We start from the raw sequence: 19497 nt of genomic DNA on the forward strand, positions 1-19497 counted from the left end.
TCCCAAGGATGACAAAGAAATGAAACAAATGGCAGAAGTACCATATGCTGAAGCAATTGGAAGTGTGATGTATGCTATAATTAGCACCCAACCTAACATTGTATATGATGTTAGTACACTCAGCAGATACATGTCTAACCCTGGTGAAGAACACTGGAAAGGAGTCAAGTGGTTGCTAAGGTATCTCAAGACAACAACTCATTATGGTTTGAAATTTAAGAAGGCAGGAATCAAGGTGGAACTTGAAGGTTTTCTTGATGCCGATTATGCATTGAATAGGGATACAAGGAAATCTCTAACAAGCTACTGTTTTCAGCTAAACACATGTTGCATAAGTTGGAAATCTCAACTGCAACCTGTTGTAGCTCTCTCCACCACAGAAGCTGAGTTCATGCCAACAACAGAGGCGTTCAAGGAAGCTGTATGGATCAAAGGAATTCTAGAAGAACTATAGATGATAAAAGGCAAAGTTATTGTGTTTTCAAACAGTCAATCCTCTATTCACCTAAACAAGAATCTTGTGTATCATGAGAGATCTAAACACATCGATATCAGAAGATTTTGGATAAGAGAAAAGATAGAGAATGATGAAGTTAATCTCGATAAAGTTCCAAGTGATGAGAAGCCTGCTGATGCAGGAACTAAAGTGTTGCTAGTGGGCAAATTCCGACATTGTTTGGATTTGCTTGACATAGGTCCTGACTAGTGCAACAAGATCACTCCCCCAAGTGTAGTAAGTTTTGTTAAGGTTCAGTTTAAATGGATTAAGGTGAAATTTGTGGAAGATAATCCATTTTAAACTAAATTGGTTTTTTCTCCAAATATGGTTGTGTTCAACTGATATTTTAGTTACAAACTTTCTTGTTTTAGTAAGTCGGTTAGTTAGTTATAAACCGATTTGGCTGAGCTGTTAAGTGCTGGACATGTCAGCTACTAACATTATATAAAGCTCCTCATTGTATCAATAGAAAAGGCTAGAAAGTGAGAAAGAAACAGAGAGAGATTGAGTCAGAATTAAGCAGAAAGAAAGATCAACTTCAGATTTGATTTTTATAATCAAATTGAAATCTCTTATCATAATCCAAAACAACCTTATTGTCCATAGCTAGAATTTGCAAATCTTTCCAAAAACTCTCTTTACCAATAGTCATTGAAAGCATAGATCACTACTACAAAAGGCCAAATTCGCGACGGTCCCAAAAACGCTTTTTTTGGATACCCGTCGCTAAAAAAATTATCTGAGTGTTTAAAACCGTCGCCTATATTGTACTATAGGCGACAGTTTTGAACACTCGTAAACAATAGGCGACAGTTAATAAATGTAGAGAAAAAATTAAAAAAAAAAATTGATGCACTATTCGCCACGGTTTAGAACCGTCGGGGAAAGTATTCGCCACAGTTTTAAAATGTGGCTCATTCTTTGCCCGACGGTTCAAAACCGTCGGGTATAAGGTTAAAGTAAAATTATATAATTTTTGCTTTCCCCCCATTTTGCCTTATTATTCCCTCCATTTATTTCCATCTCTCACCCACTCACTCACTCCATCTCACTCTCTCGATCTCACTCACTCTATCTCCCTCTCTTGATCTCACTCACTCTATCTCCCTCTCTTGATCTCACTCACTCTATCTCCCTCTCTCGATAATCTCCCTCTCTCGATCTCACTCATCTATCTCCCTCTCTCTCTCTCTCTCTAACGGTGACGGAAATCACACCACCGGCGACGCAGCTCCGCCACCCCTCCACTGCCGAGAGCCCCTCCTTCAACCTCAGATCCGATCATCGATTCTGCTTCAGCTCTTGATACTCTGGTATGCTTCAGCTCTTGCCTTTTGTAAGTTTTATCTTTCTAGATTTTTGTTTATCATTTTTTTATTGGGCTATCTCAGAAAGCTGATATGTACAACTTTGGTGTCTTGCTTTTTGAAGTTCTTACGGGAAGAGCACCTTCACAATACCCTTCTCTGGCCAGTACTTGGCCTAATCGCGTTGAGGATGAAGAACAGATTTTGGACCTCCCGAAATGGGTTCGATCAGTTGTGAAGGAAGAGTGGACAGGTAATGAATAATGCTCTGTTTTATTTATTTATAAATATCATTTTTTGTTGTTTTAAAATTCTGGATTATTGAATTGAATCAAGGTTGTTTGGATGCCGAGAAAACAGAGAACCATTGAGAATAATGACATGTTCAATTAGTTTTTGTTTTTAGTCATTTTATATATGAATTATAAAGATGAAGAATGAATCAAATCTGTATGTGAGTAATTTTTGTCAAAAAAAGAAAACTTGGAATTGTTTCTTATTGTTAATCCATTGGTTCGTAGCTGAGAAATTAGAAGAATCTATAACTGAGACTATATAATTTTGTCTTTACAATTGTTCTTTCTATCTCTTATGCTAAGTTTAATTATGATTGATAAAATTGTGTTTTATGATTACTTTTGAAATTAATAATAATAATAATAATAAGAAAGATTTTCATTTTGAAATTAACTTATCAACTCTGAAAATAAGAGCCCCAATTAGTATTTTATCTTAATAAAACATGACATGTTGATCAAAACGACAACAATTAATGCAAAACGACATATTCTGAATCTGATTTATGATATTCTGAAACAAAAAATTAAGAAAAGAAAAAACAGTGGAAATCAGATACATTTACATATGATTCATGTATAATAGAACTAAAACTAAAATATTTTAACAAGAACAATTTGTGTATTAAACTTACTAATTAATTTAGGAGAGACTCTGGAAGAAGAAGCTTTGGATTAAGAGCTCAGCAGGTCAGGCCATTGGAATCAGATTCGATGAGCTTTAAGGGCTTCAAAATATGAAGCAAATTTACACAAACTTTTTTTATGGCATAAGCAAACTTGTTTCTGCACTAGTTTCAAAATTTATATATAATATTTACACCAACCAATAGGATCATATTCTTGACTCATAAACAGATTTAAGAAGTAATAGGAATCCGAAGTAATTGGCCAAACTAGGTAGTTAGTTTGTAGATTAGGACAATTTGCATCTGAATGATCAAGTTTTTCTCTTCTTTTTCACATGAACAGGTAAGTTAAGTTTCTTCTTTTTTTTTTTTTGAATTAACTAGTTTTCTTCTAAGTAATTAATATTTGTGATCAAGTTTTGATTTTGTTATCTGTTTTGTATTGATTGCTTTGAGGGTTTTTGTTATACGTGATACCTAAGTTTGAATATTGACACTCTTTTTTTCGTCTCAAGTCAACTTTCGAATTTGGCCGTTAGCAATTTTAATGGCTAGTGATCTATTAATGCTATTTCAGTTGCGATTTTCAACTGTATTCTTTTGTTTATTGCTGGAATTTTTTCATGGGTTTTCCAGTGCATCGATTATACAAAGAGAATTTACTTTGTTATGAATTTTTTATTGTTCATCAGAGTTTTTGATCCATGAAGATCCGATTCAATAAGTCTAAGATTCTGTTTGACTCTTCCTTTTCTTACTTCTTGATAATATTTCATGTTAAATCTCGGGGTTTCTGTTTTCTATTTTTTCAGAAATAGTTTTAGTTATTATATATCACCGATAGTAGAATACAAAATCAATGCTTGTTTCAAATGTGGCTAAAGTTCTTGAAATTTTAATGGATGAATGACTTATTATTATTATTAATTTTTATTGGCAACAAAGATAAATCAAAATTACATTGTGTTGTAGCAGAACCTCCATCAGAAGGATTAAGATGAGCAACACGATCAACTAAGATTCTTTCTGCTTCTACTGTATATGAAAGAGGTCCAACAAAAGAAAAGTGTAAGTAACTCTGATCAATAATAGCTAAAAGAGTTAATAGCCCATGAAAAAGCAAATATTATTGATGCATATTTTAAATTTAATTTTTAGGTATCGAGTGGTTTGTGTTGATTGAAGAGTACACAAGTAGCTAACTTTATCGGAGAAAGGTATAATCACTAAAACTTTAAATTCTTAATTTAGTGGAGTTTGAATATCTTAGATATTCATCCGTAGTGAAGTAGGTTCTGTGAATATACATGTACTGCGGTCGGATGGGTGGATAGTTTTAATATTGTTTTGTTAGTTTTGTATTATTTTGTGTGTTTGTTTTTTGTTTTTTGCATGTTTAAAATTTTTGGGAACGTCCAATTACAGTTGTTATGCTGTCGAAATTTCGGTCGAATTAGGATAAATTTCATTAAAAATACATAAATTTTAGATAAAAAATGTAAGAACTTAGTGAAAATTTATATGTGTGGTGATTAATAAATACACATTCAAACAAATAATTTAATAAAGTTTTTTTTTTCTTTTTTAGAAGTTGCAAAATGGATAGAAATTGGATGAGTGCGAATAGATTATCAGCAGAGTATAAGGAAGGTGTTGACTTTTTTTTGGATTTTTGTCATAAGCACGCAAAAAATCCAAAGTTGATTCTTTGTCCTTGTCTTAAATGTGGTAACATGGAGCGTATGAATACTAGTAAAATAAAGGAGCATTTATTTAGGAACGGAATAGACAAGAGTTATAAGGTTTGGTGTTACCACGGGGAAAATATTAGAGTTCATGGCGAGGAAACATCTAAGTCTAAGAAGGTTAAGAATGTTAACTTGGATTATCAGGATGATCACATTCCAGAAATGATAGGAGATGCACAATTTCAATCAAATGTCGATCCATTGGAATTTCAAAATTTTGTAGAGGATGCTGAGAAACCTATTTACCCTAATTGTAATAGGTTTACTAAATTGTCTACGCTTGTTAGATTATACAATATAAAAGCGAAACATGGGTGGAGTGATAAAAGTTTTACGGATTTACTAGCTTTTCTAGTAGAGTTATTACCTGAAGGTAATGAGATGCCTTTGTCTTTCTACGAGGCAAAGAAGACACTGTCTTCCTTAGGTATGCAATATGAAAAGATACATGCATGTCCTAATGATTGCATTCTATATCGTAAGAGTTTTGTGGATGCAATATCGTGTCCCACGTGCGGTGAGTCTAGGTGGCAAAAGAAAAAGAATTCTGATGAGGTAAAGATTGGTGTCCCTGCAAAGGTATTATGGTACTTACCCCCAATACCTCGTTTGGTTCGATTCTTTCGAAATGTCAATCATGCAAAAAATTTGACCTGGCATGCCACCGATAGAAAACTAGATGGTAAGATGAGACATCCAGCTGACTCCCCTGCTTGGAAAACAATCGATGCTAGGTGGCCTGAATTTGCAAATGAACCTAGGAATATCCGTCTTGGTCTTTCTGCAGATGGAATTAATCCACATACCACCCTTAGTAGTAAGTATAGTTGTTGGCCAGTTTTGCTTGTGATGTATAATTTACCGCCTTGGTTGGTAATGAAGAGAAAGTTCACTATGCTCACATTGTTGATAGCTGGCCCTTCACAGCCTGGTAATAACATTGATGTGTATTTAGCTCCTCTAGTTGATGATTTGAGTCAATTATGGTATGAGGGTGTTCCTGCATACGATGCCTTTAGGAATGAAGACTTTAATCTTAAGGCTATATTACTGTGGACCATAAATGATTTTCCAGCTTTTGGAAAGCTTTCTGGATACAGTGTGAAAGGGTACAATGCATGCCCAATTTGTGAGGAGAGAACATGTTCTATGTGGTTAAAACACTCGAAGAAAATGAGTTATATGGGACACCGAAAGTTTTTGCCTACAGGACATGTATTTAGGACTTGGAAAAAAGCATTCGATGGTAAGCAAGAATTAGAAATGCCGCCGTCACCTTTGCAAGGAGAAGAATTGTTAGAAAAGTTGAATAAAGTTCAATTCCACCTTGGAAAGCGAAAATTGACTTCGAAGAAAAGAAAAGGTCAGCGTGAGAAAAGTGACGTTGCTGCAAGTGAACATCAGGGGCCATGGAAAAAGAAGTCAATATTTTTTGAGCTCGAATATTGGAAGCATTTGGCGTTGCGTCATAATCTAGACGTGATGCATATTGAGAAGAATGTGTCAGACAGCTTGCTTAATACCTTGTTCAATATTCCCGGGCGGAGTAAAGATGGAATTAAATCTCGCCTAGATTTGAAAGAATTAGGAATACGGGCCAATTTACACCCACAAGTTGTTGGTGGACGTACATTTTTACCACTTAGGCTTGTCATGCTCTGACTAAAGTAGAAAAACAATCTTTGTGTAGTTCTATCTCCAATGTGAAGGTACCGGAAGGGTACTCCTCAAATGTCTCTGACTGGGTAGATATGAGTAAGTTAATTTTGAGTGGTCTGAAATCTCATGATCATCATATATTAATTCAACACATTCTACCAGTGAGTATCCGTTCTGTGTTGCCTAAAAAAGTTCGATATGCAATCACAAGGTTGTGTTTGTTCTTCAAATCTCTTTGTTGTAAAGTGATTGATGTCACAAAGTTAGAGAACCTCGGGTTAGAAATCGTAGAAGTGTTGTGTTATTTGGAGTAATTTTTTCCGCCTTCTTTTTTTGACATAATGGTTCACCTAACGATTGCATTTGGTGAGAGAGGTAAAGTTGTGTGGACCAAAGGTGGCATGAGGTGGATGTACCCATTTGAACGATACATGAAAATCTTAAAGGGTTATGTGAGAAATAGAAGTAGGCCCGAGGGTTGTATTGTTGAATCATACATTGTTGAAGAGACGATTGAATTCTGTTCAGACTACTTGTCAGAGGTTACAACTATTGGCGCTTGTCCTACTCGGGTCAATAGTGAAATAAGTAAAGGGAGTAGGGGTGTTTCTGTTTGCGGTGTAAGTCGAGCTGATCGTGAAGAAGCGCATCGTCTCGTCTTGCAAAATATTGACGAGGTCCAACCATACATTGAGTAAGATTAAATCAACTATTCATACTTAAAACAAATTAATAATATTCAATTGAAACTAAAATCAATCGAATGCTTTATTATGTTGAAGGGAACATTTTAATTGGATTAAGAGTAATAATCCGACTAAGGCAAGGAATCAAAAATGGGTACAAGATGAACATTATCGAAATTTCAGTACATGGTTAAAAAAAAAGGTATTATATATTAACATTATTGTTTTGTTTCATATCTTATATATACACATGTGCTCACTATTTCATTGGTGCATATTAGGTATATGCTGAAAATTGTGAATCCCCAAGCAATGTATCCAACACACTGCTTTGCATATCACGAGGTCCTTCGTGTGATGTACTCAAGTACCAATCGTACTATATAAATAGTACTAAATTTTGTACCAAAGATCGTGATAAATCTAGAAAAACACAAAATAGCGGTGTCATGATAGTTGCTAGAGCTTTCCAAATATCTAGTTCAAAAGATAAAAACCCAATTGAATGTAATATGTCTTTTTACGGTGTAATTCAAGAAATTTGGGAATTAGATTACAGTAGTTTTCAAATTCCTGTTTTTCTTTGTGATTGGGTTAGGAGTGATAATGGGGTTAAAGACGATGAACTTGGATTCAAATTAGTGGACTTGAATCGAATAGGCCACAAGTCTGATAGGTTTGTAATGGCGTCTCAAGCCACTCAGGTGTTTTACATGAGTGACCCATTAGATGCACGCTGGTCAGTTGTCATGACAACGCAAGCAAAAGACTATGCTAACCAAGAGCATAATGGCGATGATCTTATGATAAGTGAGCAAATTCATCAAATCACTCCACCACCTATTGATGTCACCGTTGGGGACGATGTCGTATCATCTCGTGATGATGGGGAGGGGTTATGGGTGAATGAAACTATCAAGCCATGAGTTTTTCAACATGTGTTGGTATTCTTTTTAACATGTATTCTTTTGTGGCTATCAATTTGTATATTATTGTATATTCTAATGTAGATTTTTAAATTTGTGTAGGACTATTTATTATGGAACCAGCACCAAATGACGATGATGAGTGGGCTCAATATGAAGAATCATTCATGCCTGAAGAACATAATAATGAAGTTGAAGAACCTAATATTGAAGTTGAAGAACCCCCACCAAAGCAGAAAAATACTAGGGGTAGAACCAAAAGACTAGATATAACGAGGCTGGCAAGCGAGGGCAAAAAATTAGAAATTGAGTACAACAACCTCGGACAACAATGGGGAAAAGCAGCAACTGATTTAGTTTCCCGGATTGGGGTGTGGGTTCGAATTAACATACCACTTGTGAATAAAAAGTGGCCACAAATTGATAAGGAGCTGAAGAACAGATTATGGAATGATGTTAAGGTAATACTTATACTACTATTCTTGTTTTTTTTACTATTGATTATGATTTGTATCTATAACTATAATTTCCAAATTTTGCAGGGTAAGTTCGAGCTGGAAGAGGAGGCAAAGAGACGAACAATTCAAAAAGCTGGGGAGAGATGGCGGGATTGGAAAAACACCTTAACAAAAGGTATTTACAAGGTTAAAGATGTGGCTCCACAACTTCTTGAGAAGCCACCGAGATTGTACGAAGACATAATCGATGAGACCGAGTGGACAGAGTTTGTGGCTTCAAGATTAACTAAAGAATGGGGGGTGACAAGAAAGAATGCCCAAGCTAGCAGGGCAAAAAATATTTACCCCCACCGCTCTGGACGAGGTGGTGCGAGGATGGTGGAGTTACAGATGGAGAAAGAGTTAGGCCACCAATTGGTCAAAATTGATAGAGCCGATTTATGGAAGAGACTTCGCACAAACAGTAAAGGCGAGTTGGAAGGCCCAGCTGTGGAAGTTGCCCAACGCATTGTAAGTTTAAAGTCTAATTGCATTTATATTTTTATGTTTCATAATTTAATTCTAACTCTATTTATTTATTATGTTTGTAGGATGACTTGCGAAAGCAACTCGAAGAGGGAACAATAAGTGTGGAAGGGAAGAATGACATCTTGACCATGGCCCTTGGGACAGATGAACATGGTGGTCGAGTCCGGGGCTTGGGTTATGGTGTCACTCAAACCCAATTTTTCCACACTCCACGCCCTACAAAGAGGAAGAATAAAGATGAGGATAATGAAGCATTGTCAGATATGGATAAGCGACTCCGTGAGACAGAGGAGAGTAATAGACAGCTTAAAGAACAAATGGATGAACTCCTGCGTATAGTTCGTTCCCAGCATAGTGGTGTTGCGGGTACATCACATGCGTCTGGTTCGGGTGTTGGAGGAGAATCAAACAAACTAGCCCGTGATGATGACATTGTTTCTGCTCCTGAAGCACAACCACAAAGTCCTGTCCATGTCTCTGCTCCACGACAACCGAGTACACTGCATGCTGAGAAGGTAACCGCTCCACCAGCTCCACCGCCACATACCGATGGCATTTCAGAAAAGGTAATCTCAATATTACTTTTTAATTTGTATTGTCAATTTACAAATTGTATTGATTCCTTTTTTTTTAATTTTGAAATACAGAAATATCCATGTTGGCTGCATGTTCGGTTGGAGCCTAGTGGATTGTCATTGAAAGTTGCTAAGGGATTCATGGTGAAGGAGCAATATTTGAAGAATGGCAAGTTCTCAGTCCAGGGTTCTGATTTCCTCTACAAGGATTATCGTCGGGTTTTCATCGATGAAGTCTATGTAGAAAATGCCCGTCTTCCATGTCCCGTCGTTCAAAATGGATACACCACTGTAGGTCATGCTGTAGGACTTTATGTAGCATGGCTAAAGGACTACATTACGCCAGTTGGAGTAGAGTTGGTATGTTTTAATTAATTCCCTTAACTTAATATGTTTATTGATTAGTTAAAAACTCTAACTTAATTGTTTTGTCTTCCATATAGACGCAACGCCCCAATAACCAAATGCAGAAGAAGCCACCTGTGAGTGGAAAAGGACAAGTATCTGAAGAATTACTTGGTCCTCGAACACAGCCTCAAAAAATACCAGAGAGGCCAAGTAAAAAGGGTCGCTACGTTGCACCAAAAAGGACTTCAATAATCAACAACTTTTTTAAGTTACTCAACATGTGGCCAAAAACAACAACAATCCACTTTGAGGCCAGCAAGGATTTATTTGGGGTTGAAAACGACTCGATATGGCTTCCAACAATTGACATCAAGGAATTGTGCCAAATGGGATTTTTAGGAGCCCAACCTATTGCAATCTGGTGCAAGTATGATATCCAATTCTTATTAAACTTGAAAATTTGTTTTGAGAGCTTGTTATTAATTGTGTGTTTTTAACAGGTTTTTGAAGGAACGGTTGCTAGATGTTAATGGATTAAGCAGACTATATGCATTTTTAAATCCTGGGGCCATTGCCTCTGATGCTGGGGATTATAATGCCCGTTCTCGAGCACTGCGCAAACGTATTCTTGAAATTGATAATCCGGCTAAATGGATTATTGCCCCCTATAACAATTAGTAAGTAAATTTAAAATTTATAGTTTCATAATTTATAACTCTACATAATTTATGGTTAATCTAACATGTTTGTTTGTGTAGTAATATGTATCATTGGATGGTTGTACTTATCCAACCAAGTACACATACAGTAGCGTACTTGGATTCCAACAATGGATATGTACCAGAAGATTTAAAATACATTGTTAACACGTAAGTTCTATACATGCCTAAAATCTTAAGCAATCTGCTAACTTTATCCTTTTCTTTTGTTGTTGATTAGGACATAGTAACTGCATGTAGACATAGTAAATTTATCAACCAAGTGTTAAGAACCAATGCATATTTATTGTACTTAATATATGTGAAGATTGAATATGAAAAGTTTTGGAAAGAGAGAGTAAGAATGTTTGATTTCTTTTGTGGCTGTTTAATTATATATTGATTCCTCTAGTTATGAATGTGAGACTCATACAATACTCTATTTTTAAATTTGTAAGTAAAGACACATTAAATACCACCAAATTTGTTTTTTTTTTCTTTCTTTTCCTTATATACATATTAAATACAATTATATGTGTTCTGAATAAGTGTGTGATATTTTATATGCTAATTTCACTTTTTGTGTAGGTCGCTCAACATAGTTAATAAAAGCTTAACTAACCGCAATGATCGTCCCATTGAGTGGATAACTCCGATATGTCCACAACAACCAGACGGGAAGCAATGTGGATATTATGTCATGAAATTTATTGAGAGTTTCATGACCGAAGAAGATCCAATACGCCGAGTGAGAGAAATGGTAAAATTTATCTTCTCGTAGTCATTATATATTACACAATAATACGTAAACATAGTAATTATAGTCTATTGTAAGCTTCTCTTTCACTAATTTCGTGGTAGTTAGCTAGGACTTAGTATAATGTATAAGGTCTTTTACTAATTAATATGTAATTTCTTTCATTTTTTTTTTGCAGGGTAAGAGCGATCCGTACTCAAATGACGAGATGAATATTTTGCGTGATCAGTGGATTGAATATGTTCGAGCACAAGCAGTGCGACAAGGGCTTTTACAATGATCAATTTCTATTTTTGTTTATACTTTATCCTAACTAATTAGTGACAATATACAGTAAAAATTAATTAATGTAGGGAAAATTTTACTATGTAAAACAGGATCTGTTTAACTTTCACTAATGACAATATATATACTTTATCCTAATTATTTTTTTATTTTTTTTTTACAATCCAATGACTGGCAAAACCCGTCGTTGAAAAATACGAAATTTATAATAGATTGAAAACATTATATGCCACGGTTTAAATCTGTGCTTAAAACATTATATGTCATGGTTAAAAACAGTGGCCTATAGTATAGGCTATGATTTAAAACTGTGGCTTATACTAAAGGCCACGGTTTTTACCTGTGCCTACAACATTATAGACCACGGTTTTAAACTGTGGCCTATGGCCTATACTATAGGCCACGGTTAAAAACCGTGGCCTATAGTATAGGCCACAGCTTAAAACCGTCGCCTATAGTGTTTACTATAGGCGACGGTTTTAAACCGTGGCCCATACTATTTTCCCGACAGTTTTCAACCGTCGTTAATTTTACTCAGTTTTCGCGACGCTCGTATAGGCGACGGTTTTATGAACTGTCGGGAATTCTTTGGCCGACAGTGTAAAATCGACGGGAATTTGGGATTTTTTAGTAGTGGATAAAAATAGCTCAAAAGTCAATCCAACCTTAGGAGTAATATCACAATGTTTGGCCAGAGCATCTTTTAACATTCACATGATCTTATAATAATATGAAACTTGTTGGAGAATTAGCTCACTAAATCAAATGCCACATCAGTTATTTCTTTGTTTTTATAGTAACTCTCTTTACCAATAGTCATTGAAAGCATAGATAAAAATACCTCAAAAGTCAATCCAACCTTAGGAGTAATATCACAATGTTTGGCCAGAGCATCTTTTAACATTCACATGATCTTATAATAATATGAAACTTGTTGGACAATTAGCTCACTAAATCAAATGTCACATCAGTTATTTCTTTGTTTTTATAGTAACTCTCTTTACCAATAGTCATTGAAAGCATAGATAAAAATACCTCAAAAGTCAATCCAACCTTAGGAGTAATATCACAATGTTTGGCCAGAGCATCTTTTAACATTCACATGATCTTATAATAATATGAAACTTGTTGGAGAATTAGCTCACTAAATCAAATGCCACATCAGTTATTTCTTTGTTTTTATAGTAACAAAGTTAGTTGGCCAATTACTCTCTCTCTTTCTCGGGCCAACTACCTCCAATGCAGATAAATAGACACTAACACTCAAAACTCAAGTCAACATAACACCTACATGAATCTCTCTCGAGCTTAGAAGAAACTCTTCTAATTTAATTATTTCCAAGAAAACCAAAGTGAATGAAGGTTGTAAATGGATCATGTGTGTGTTTGCTCATATGTATCCCAATGTGAGATTTACGTAAATGGTGTTAATCACCATAGTCGTGTATGATTGAGTTGTAATTTTAATTTGTAGGTTCTTGATTCATGTCAATAAAGATCATTCAATTCTCCATTTATTCAAGCTAAGTTTTCTAGTTTTATTGATTTTCTAGTTTTAGAATTTTGATTACTTTATTTTAGTTTGAAGTAGTGGGTGTGTTCATGATCGTGGTTCTAATCAAACAGTGAATTGAATCCACTACAAATAATATTAGAGCTACAAGTTCCAAGATGAGGTTTCAAGACTAGTATTCAAACCTTCAAGAACCACATTAAAATTTTCAAGATTCATACTTAATCTTTCAAGAATCAAGACTAAGATAGCTACAATAAGATTTGAGAAAGACCAGTTCAATGGCTTGAATAATTTTAGTTTATGGAAGATTAAGATGAAGACATTTCTAGTTCATCAAAGCATATCAAAGACATTCGATTATGAGGCAATGAGTCTTACTGAAGAAAGGAAGAAGAAAATTAAAATTGAGGCAAAGGCACGTAGTGCCATTCTTCTTAGCCTTGGAGATGAAGTGTTGAGAGAGGTATCAAATGAGGAGAAAATCCTTGGGCCTTGGAACAAGTTGTCCACTATTTATATGAAGAAATCCCTTGCAAATAAGTTTTACCTCAACAAGAGACTTTATACACTTCGGATGGATGAAAATTGAGAGTTTAGGAAACATCTAAATGACTTTAACATGGTCATACTTGATCTCACCAATCTTGTTGTGAAGATTGATGTTGAAAACCAGGCTATCATACTGCTCAGTATTTTTTTCAAAGATTTACTTAAACATTTTGTAGACACGATATTGTATGGAAAGGATACCTTTACCATGACAAAAGTGAAGGTTTCTCTCAACTCCAAGGTTTGTTGATTGTTGAAGGAAAGTATCCCAACAAGGAATACAAGGGAAACTAGAATTCCAAAAGATACAAAGGTAATCAATCAAAGTCAAACACAATAAAATTCACATGTAGTTCAAACTCTTGAGGAACAACTAGAAATAGTGTTATTATTGTAAGAAAAAAGGCCACTTTAGATATGAATGTATGGCCTTGAAAGAAAAATTAAAGAGAGATAACAGTGAAGGGAAGAACAAGAACCAAGGAGATACTAATGTTGCAACTGGATATGAGTGTACAAGTGTTTTTGTTGCATCTAGTTTAGATCCACGTGGAGGGTGGATTATGGACTCAGGTTGCTCATTCCATATGACACCAAATAAGAAACTGTTGGGCTCATTCTTAGAGGAACATAATAGAACAATATTATCAGGAAAGAACAAAAGACAAAAAAATCAAGGGAATCAGGATTGTCATAATCAAATCTCATCGTGACAAATTTAGAACTCTACACTAGGTTAGATTTGTACCTAAACTTAAAAGAAATCTGTTATCTTTTAGTATGTTCAACAAACTTGGATACTCAATAAGTATTGATGATGGTACGATGATTGTTAAACAAGGTTCACATATCCTAAATGCAAGGGAAGTTAAATAATGGTCCATACTTCCTAGAAGGAGAGACAATGACAAGGTATGTTGCACCTGCTATTAGTATACCTAAGAGCATCTCCAATGGAGATGCAACTAAGTGATACAAAGCCAAAATATAGCTCACTTAGGAAAAAAATGTGCTCCAATAGTATGCCAAAATATGATACAAATATGGCACAATATTTGTTATGACATAAAATTTAGATCACCATAAATGCACAACTTTATTATTAACTTTTATGTCACTTTTATTATTTATTAGTATATATAGTTATAGCATTGATGATGAACTATACTTATATTCCTTTTTTTTTTTGTTGTTTTACATTATAAAAAATAATAATAATGATGATAAAGTTATTGTATTTTTATACTTTTAATTAAAAAAGTATTAAATTTTGTATTAAGTTTTATAATTGTGCATTGAATCACAATGCTAAAACTGATGCAAATATAACACAAAATATCTTTTCGTGCTAAATATAGCATAATTTTCACATCCCTCATTGTAAATTGTAACACCCTACTAGTTTAAGCGTGTTAACATGATTTATAATTCAACTGTGCATCTCGTTGCTAATCAATGAGTTTATTAAAAATCGTGAATAATTAAAATTTATTTAACTATCTATAATTATCAAAATAACATACTTATATTAACCAGGATGCCATTTACCAAAAATATTTATAAAATTTTCACAGTGCGTAATATAAAAGTTTGTCGCCTAGCGACCATACAAAATATGCCCAGCTGTCCCAAAGACCGTACGCTCCAGACCTAACTTGCCCGACATATACAATCTCCATCTACTTGCCCTCACGGCTGCTCAACCTTAGTCTTGCCTTTACCTACACATGCAAACAATATCTGTAAGTCAACAGACTCAGTAAGAAAAGCATAGATAATATCATAGCAATAACTCGGATTATAATCAGGCGCCCATACATCCAACCATACCCTATCACTGTGTCCAACATGGTACTGAGTCTGGATAGTTCCTACGACAGTACTATTGACCATAATATCAGCCTATACTCGATACTCTAGTCATACTCTAGTCGTACTGGTGTGATAGCGTCGATCCCGTACTTGAGCGAAACATGCATCTATTTGTATCCAACTTTATGTATACTGATACCGCTATCAATGTAATCTAATAGACTACATAAACATGCACGTTAAACATGTAAATACATATGCATATCATTATACTAATCTTACCTCATTGTTGAGTTCAGGTGTGCCGGCCAACCTTTGTGGAACAATTGCTCAACGAATTACAGGCCCCTAAATCACATTAGCCGTAAAACTGGTGAGTGACACGCTAAATCACTTTTCGAGACTTAAAATTGAAACTAAAAGTTTCCTTGTCGATGGATAACATGGCAATAACCTAAATGTTGCTAAATCTACCTATTCTATCTGTCCAGTCTGACTGGGGTAAATTTCAAGCTCTAGAACCTTACCTCATCAAAAATGGCATATCCCATAGACTATCTTGTCCCACCACTCATCAGCAAAACGGTACTGCTAAGAGAAAACATAGATATCTAATAGAAATTGGCCTTACATTACTTGCCCAAGCTTCCATGCCTCTTTTCTTTTAGGATGAAATTGTTATAACAGCCTGCTATGTGATAAATAGGTTGCCTACACTAGTTATAGCCAATGACACTCTGCACAAATTAATTCACAAACAACCTGATTACTCTACTCTCAAAGTGTTTATTTGTGCATGTTACCCATGTTGGAAATATATTACCAGGATCTAGATTTACTACCAAGTATGTTTCATTAACATCCTAATATGAATTCAAAAACAATGAAATAAACACATAAGAGTTTAAGAAAACCTTACATTGGATGCAGCGGAATATAATGACTCCTTTCGTTAAGATCTCTAGCCCTTGATTCCTTTCTGTAGCAGAGCATCACCAAGATCTGAACCTGGATCTCTTTCTCTCCTTCTTTGATGCAGATTCTCCACAGTCTTACACACTATGATTGAGATACCACTTGATGTGTGTGCGCACTACTCTATCACTCAAGGATTTCGAAATTTTAAGAGAAGAAAAGAGAGAGAGGGGCGGTTATGGCTTTCTCTGAAAGAAACAATGTGCAAGTCATGAGTTTCCTGAAGCCAACACTTTCTATTTATAGAATGCCCTCTAGGTTTAGGTTAGAATTGTATGGCATTAAAATAATGGAAAAATAAAATGGTAAACCTTTGCATAGTGGCTGGCCATATAAGGAAATTAGGCCTCACTTTGCAACTTTCCCATTTTGTTATTTTTCAATTCCCATTTTCTGAAAAATGCCAATTTTCCAATTTAACCATTTAAATCCCAATTCTAATTATTTAATAACTTAAAAATAATTATTAAATAATATTTTCATTTAATATTGTAAAGTCTTTTTTTGGCAAGTTAGGTGACAAAATAATTTTTCCTTTTTATGGTAAGATTGCTATGCATTCATTTTCGAAATCTTACCTCTTTTATTCGGGGGTAAGTTGCCATTTTCCTTGTTTGGAAAGTTGCACTTTCAGCTGAACTTTCCTTTGTTGAAAACTTCTCAAAAGAGAAGGAATTCTCTTTTGGAAAGTTGTCCTTTTAAGGGAAACTTTGATTATTGCCTTTTCCTTATTAATTTCGATTGTATCTTGATACAATCAGAATATCTAATCTGTTTTTGGCAGGAATCAAGCTTTGAAAGAAGATCGGACCCGATTTTAGTAAGTTTCCCGTTTCTGGGCAGATCTGCTTCGTCAGCAACCGAATCTGTTGTAGCAGATCATGTTAGTGTTTGGAAAGTTTTTGTACAGCTGCTAATTCGAACTTGTGGTTGCCTCTTTGGTTTCTATGATCTATAAATAGAGCCTAGAGAGCAACCATTCGAATTACCTCTTCCATTATTCATTTTTTGCATTTATCTTTTGTGAGAAGAGAGTGTTTCTTTGTTTTGTGAGAGCCTAGTTGTTCACCTAGGTTCTAGTTGTTCTATTTCTGTTCTTACTCTATCCTAGAGGTTGTGAAGAACTACTTGACTGAACAAGAGATTGGTCTTCGGGAGAAGACTTGATAAAGCCTTACTTCGGGAGGAAGTAAGCACTTGGTCTTCGGGAGAAGACTTGCTAAAGCCTTACTTCGGGAGGAAGTAAGCACTCACACTTCAAAGACGAAGGGAGTTCGGGCTTGAAGGTGTTTCAAGAAGTCAGATTCATAAAGTGGATTACAAAGGATTGCGGCAATACTTTAGAGGGAGTCTAAACTTGTTTAAGTCAATTGTCTTTGTAATTTTGATACTTTATTAATTGATTTCATTCTCTGGGCGTGGCCCCGTGGACTAGGAGTGTTCGTGAGAACACTGATACCACGTATAAATCTCTTGTGTCAAGTTATTTATTTTTCTGCAAATATTTTATATTCTGCCTGTTCATTTTTGCTGTAGCAGAATTACTTTCTGCTGCTGCAAACGCTTACGCTTTTATATTTTCTTATATATAATCGACATTTGCAAAAACACGGTTTTTCAATTGGTATCAGAGCGGGACACTAAACTCTTAGTGTGGTCCTATAACGTTTTTGTTAGAATGTCATTTTTTGCAGAAGGAAGTTCTATTTCTAGACCACCATTGCTTAATGACTCTAACTATCCTTACTGGAAAGTTAGAATGAGAGCCTTCATCAAATCTCAAGATGAGAAGGCGTGGAGAATGGTTCTATCAGGTTGGTCTCCTCCAGTTGAGACAGATTCTTCAGGTAATACTATTATAAAATCTGAACTGGAATGGTCTATTGAAGATGATAAACTATCTGCCTACAATAGCAAAGCCTTGCATGCTATCTTTAATGGTGTAGGTGAGGGTTACATTAAACTTATATCATCTTGTGTTTCTGCTAAGGAAGCTTGGGAGATTCTTCAAACTCAGTTTGAAGGAACTTCTGATGTGAAAAGATCTAGATTTATCATGCTTCAAACTAAATTTGATGAGCTTAGAATGTCTGATAATGAAACTTTAACTGAATTCTATGAAAAATTATCTGACATTGCTAATGAATATTTTGCTCTTGGAGAAAAGCTTGATGACTCTGTTCTTGTGAGAAAAATTGTTAGAGTTCTTCCAGAGAGGTTTGATACGAAACTTTTGGCAATGGAGGAAGCTAAAGATTTTAGCACTATGAAAGTGGAAGAATTGATGGGTTCCTTACGTACTTTTGAATTAAATCAACAGATTAAACAAAAGGACAAACCCAAATCCATTGCTGATAAAGGTAAAAGTATTGCTTTGAAAGTTAGCGATAATGAAAATTCGATAGTGAATGTGATGATGAGATTGCTTTATTAACTAAGAATTTTCAGAAATATATGAAAAAGATGGGAAATAAAAAGAATATTTCGAAAGGTTCAAAAGGTAATACTTTCATTAAACCATCTGTCTCTAACAAAAAGGGAATTCAGTGCAGGGAATGTGAAGGTTTTGGGCATATTCAATCTGAGTGTGCAAACACTTTGAAAAAGAATAAGAAAAGTTTCAATGTCACTTGGAGTGATGATGAAACCGAAAGTGATGAAGATATTACTGAAAATGTTGCCCTAACCTCTGTTATGACTAATGTGTTGTGTGATTCACAGTGAAAGATAGATTGGTATGTCTGAATAATACCACCAAACAAGAGGAATCGATTCGAGATGAGTCCGAAATCGTGAAGAATCTCTTGCCGAATCATACAAAGTCATGTATGAAAAATGGATTCAAAGTTGCTTCTGAAAATAGAGAGTTGAATAAATTGAATAAAAAATTGTCTCATCAGATTGAAATGTGTGAGTTGAAAATAAAAGAATATGAGACAAGTGTTTGTGATAAAGATGAAAAAATCTCTCTATTGAAGAAGGAACTTGAAAACTTTAAGAAAAATGTTCAAATGCTTAATCCTGGATCTTCTATTTTTGAAAAAGCTCAGAATGCAGGTCAGAGAGGTTTTGCGAGGCCTTGGTTCTAATGGAATGGAAAGTTCGGAGTCACGAAGTTTGTAAAATCAAGTGTTCCAACGAATCACCACGAGGCCACAAACTCGCCGTATCAATTTCACGGCTTATTGGCAAGCAAGAACAGCTTCGATGCGCAAAATCTCCAGGATTTTCGAAAAGGTAAGATCT

General features: G+C 35.0%; 3 protein-coding genes across 3 annotated transcripts in view; 2 read left to right on the plus strand and 1 right to left on the minus strand.

Annotated features, from left to right (window-relative positions):
• Positions 1 to 19497, minus strand: part of LOC115715630 (transcription factor SPEECHLESS) — an 80604-nt gene that overhangs the window by 43141 nt on the left and 17966 nt on the right. The window lies entirely within an intron of this gene.
• Positions 3781 to 6141, plus strand: LOC115717653 (uncharacterized). The gene is made up of 2 exons (XM_030646635.2): positions 3781 to 3948; positions 4320 to 6141. The coding sequence occupies exon 2, from the start codon at positions 4330 to 4332 to the stop codon at positions 6139 to 6141; it is 1812 nt and encodes a 603-aa protein (XP_030502495.2). The 5' UTR covers positions 3781 to 3948; positions 4320 to 4329.
• On the plus strand, positions 6550 to 11537 carry LOC115719920 (uncharacterized). Its single transcript, XM_061116001.1, has 10 exons — positions 6550 to 7768; positions 7853 to 8211; positions 8293 to 8718; positions 8799 to 9302; positions 9384 to 9671; positions 9755 to 10086; positions 10160 to 10336; positions 10418 to 10528; positions 10946 to 11117; positions 11293 to 11537. Exons 1-10 carry the CDS (start codon positions 7747 to 7749, stop codon positions 11392 to 11394), a joined length of 2493 nt encoding a protein of 830 aa, XP_060971984.1. The 5' UTR covers positions 6550 to 7746; the 3' UTR covers positions 11395 to 11537.

Source organism: Cannabis sativa, chromosome 5, assembly GCF_029168945.1.
Source record: "Cannabis sativa cultivar Pink pepper isolate KNU-18-1 chromosome 5, ASM2916894v1, whole genome shotgun sequence".
Taxonomy (NCBI): domain Eukaryota; kingdom Viridiplantae; phylum Streptophyta; class Magnoliopsida; order Rosales; family Cannabaceae; genus Cannabis; species Cannabis sativa.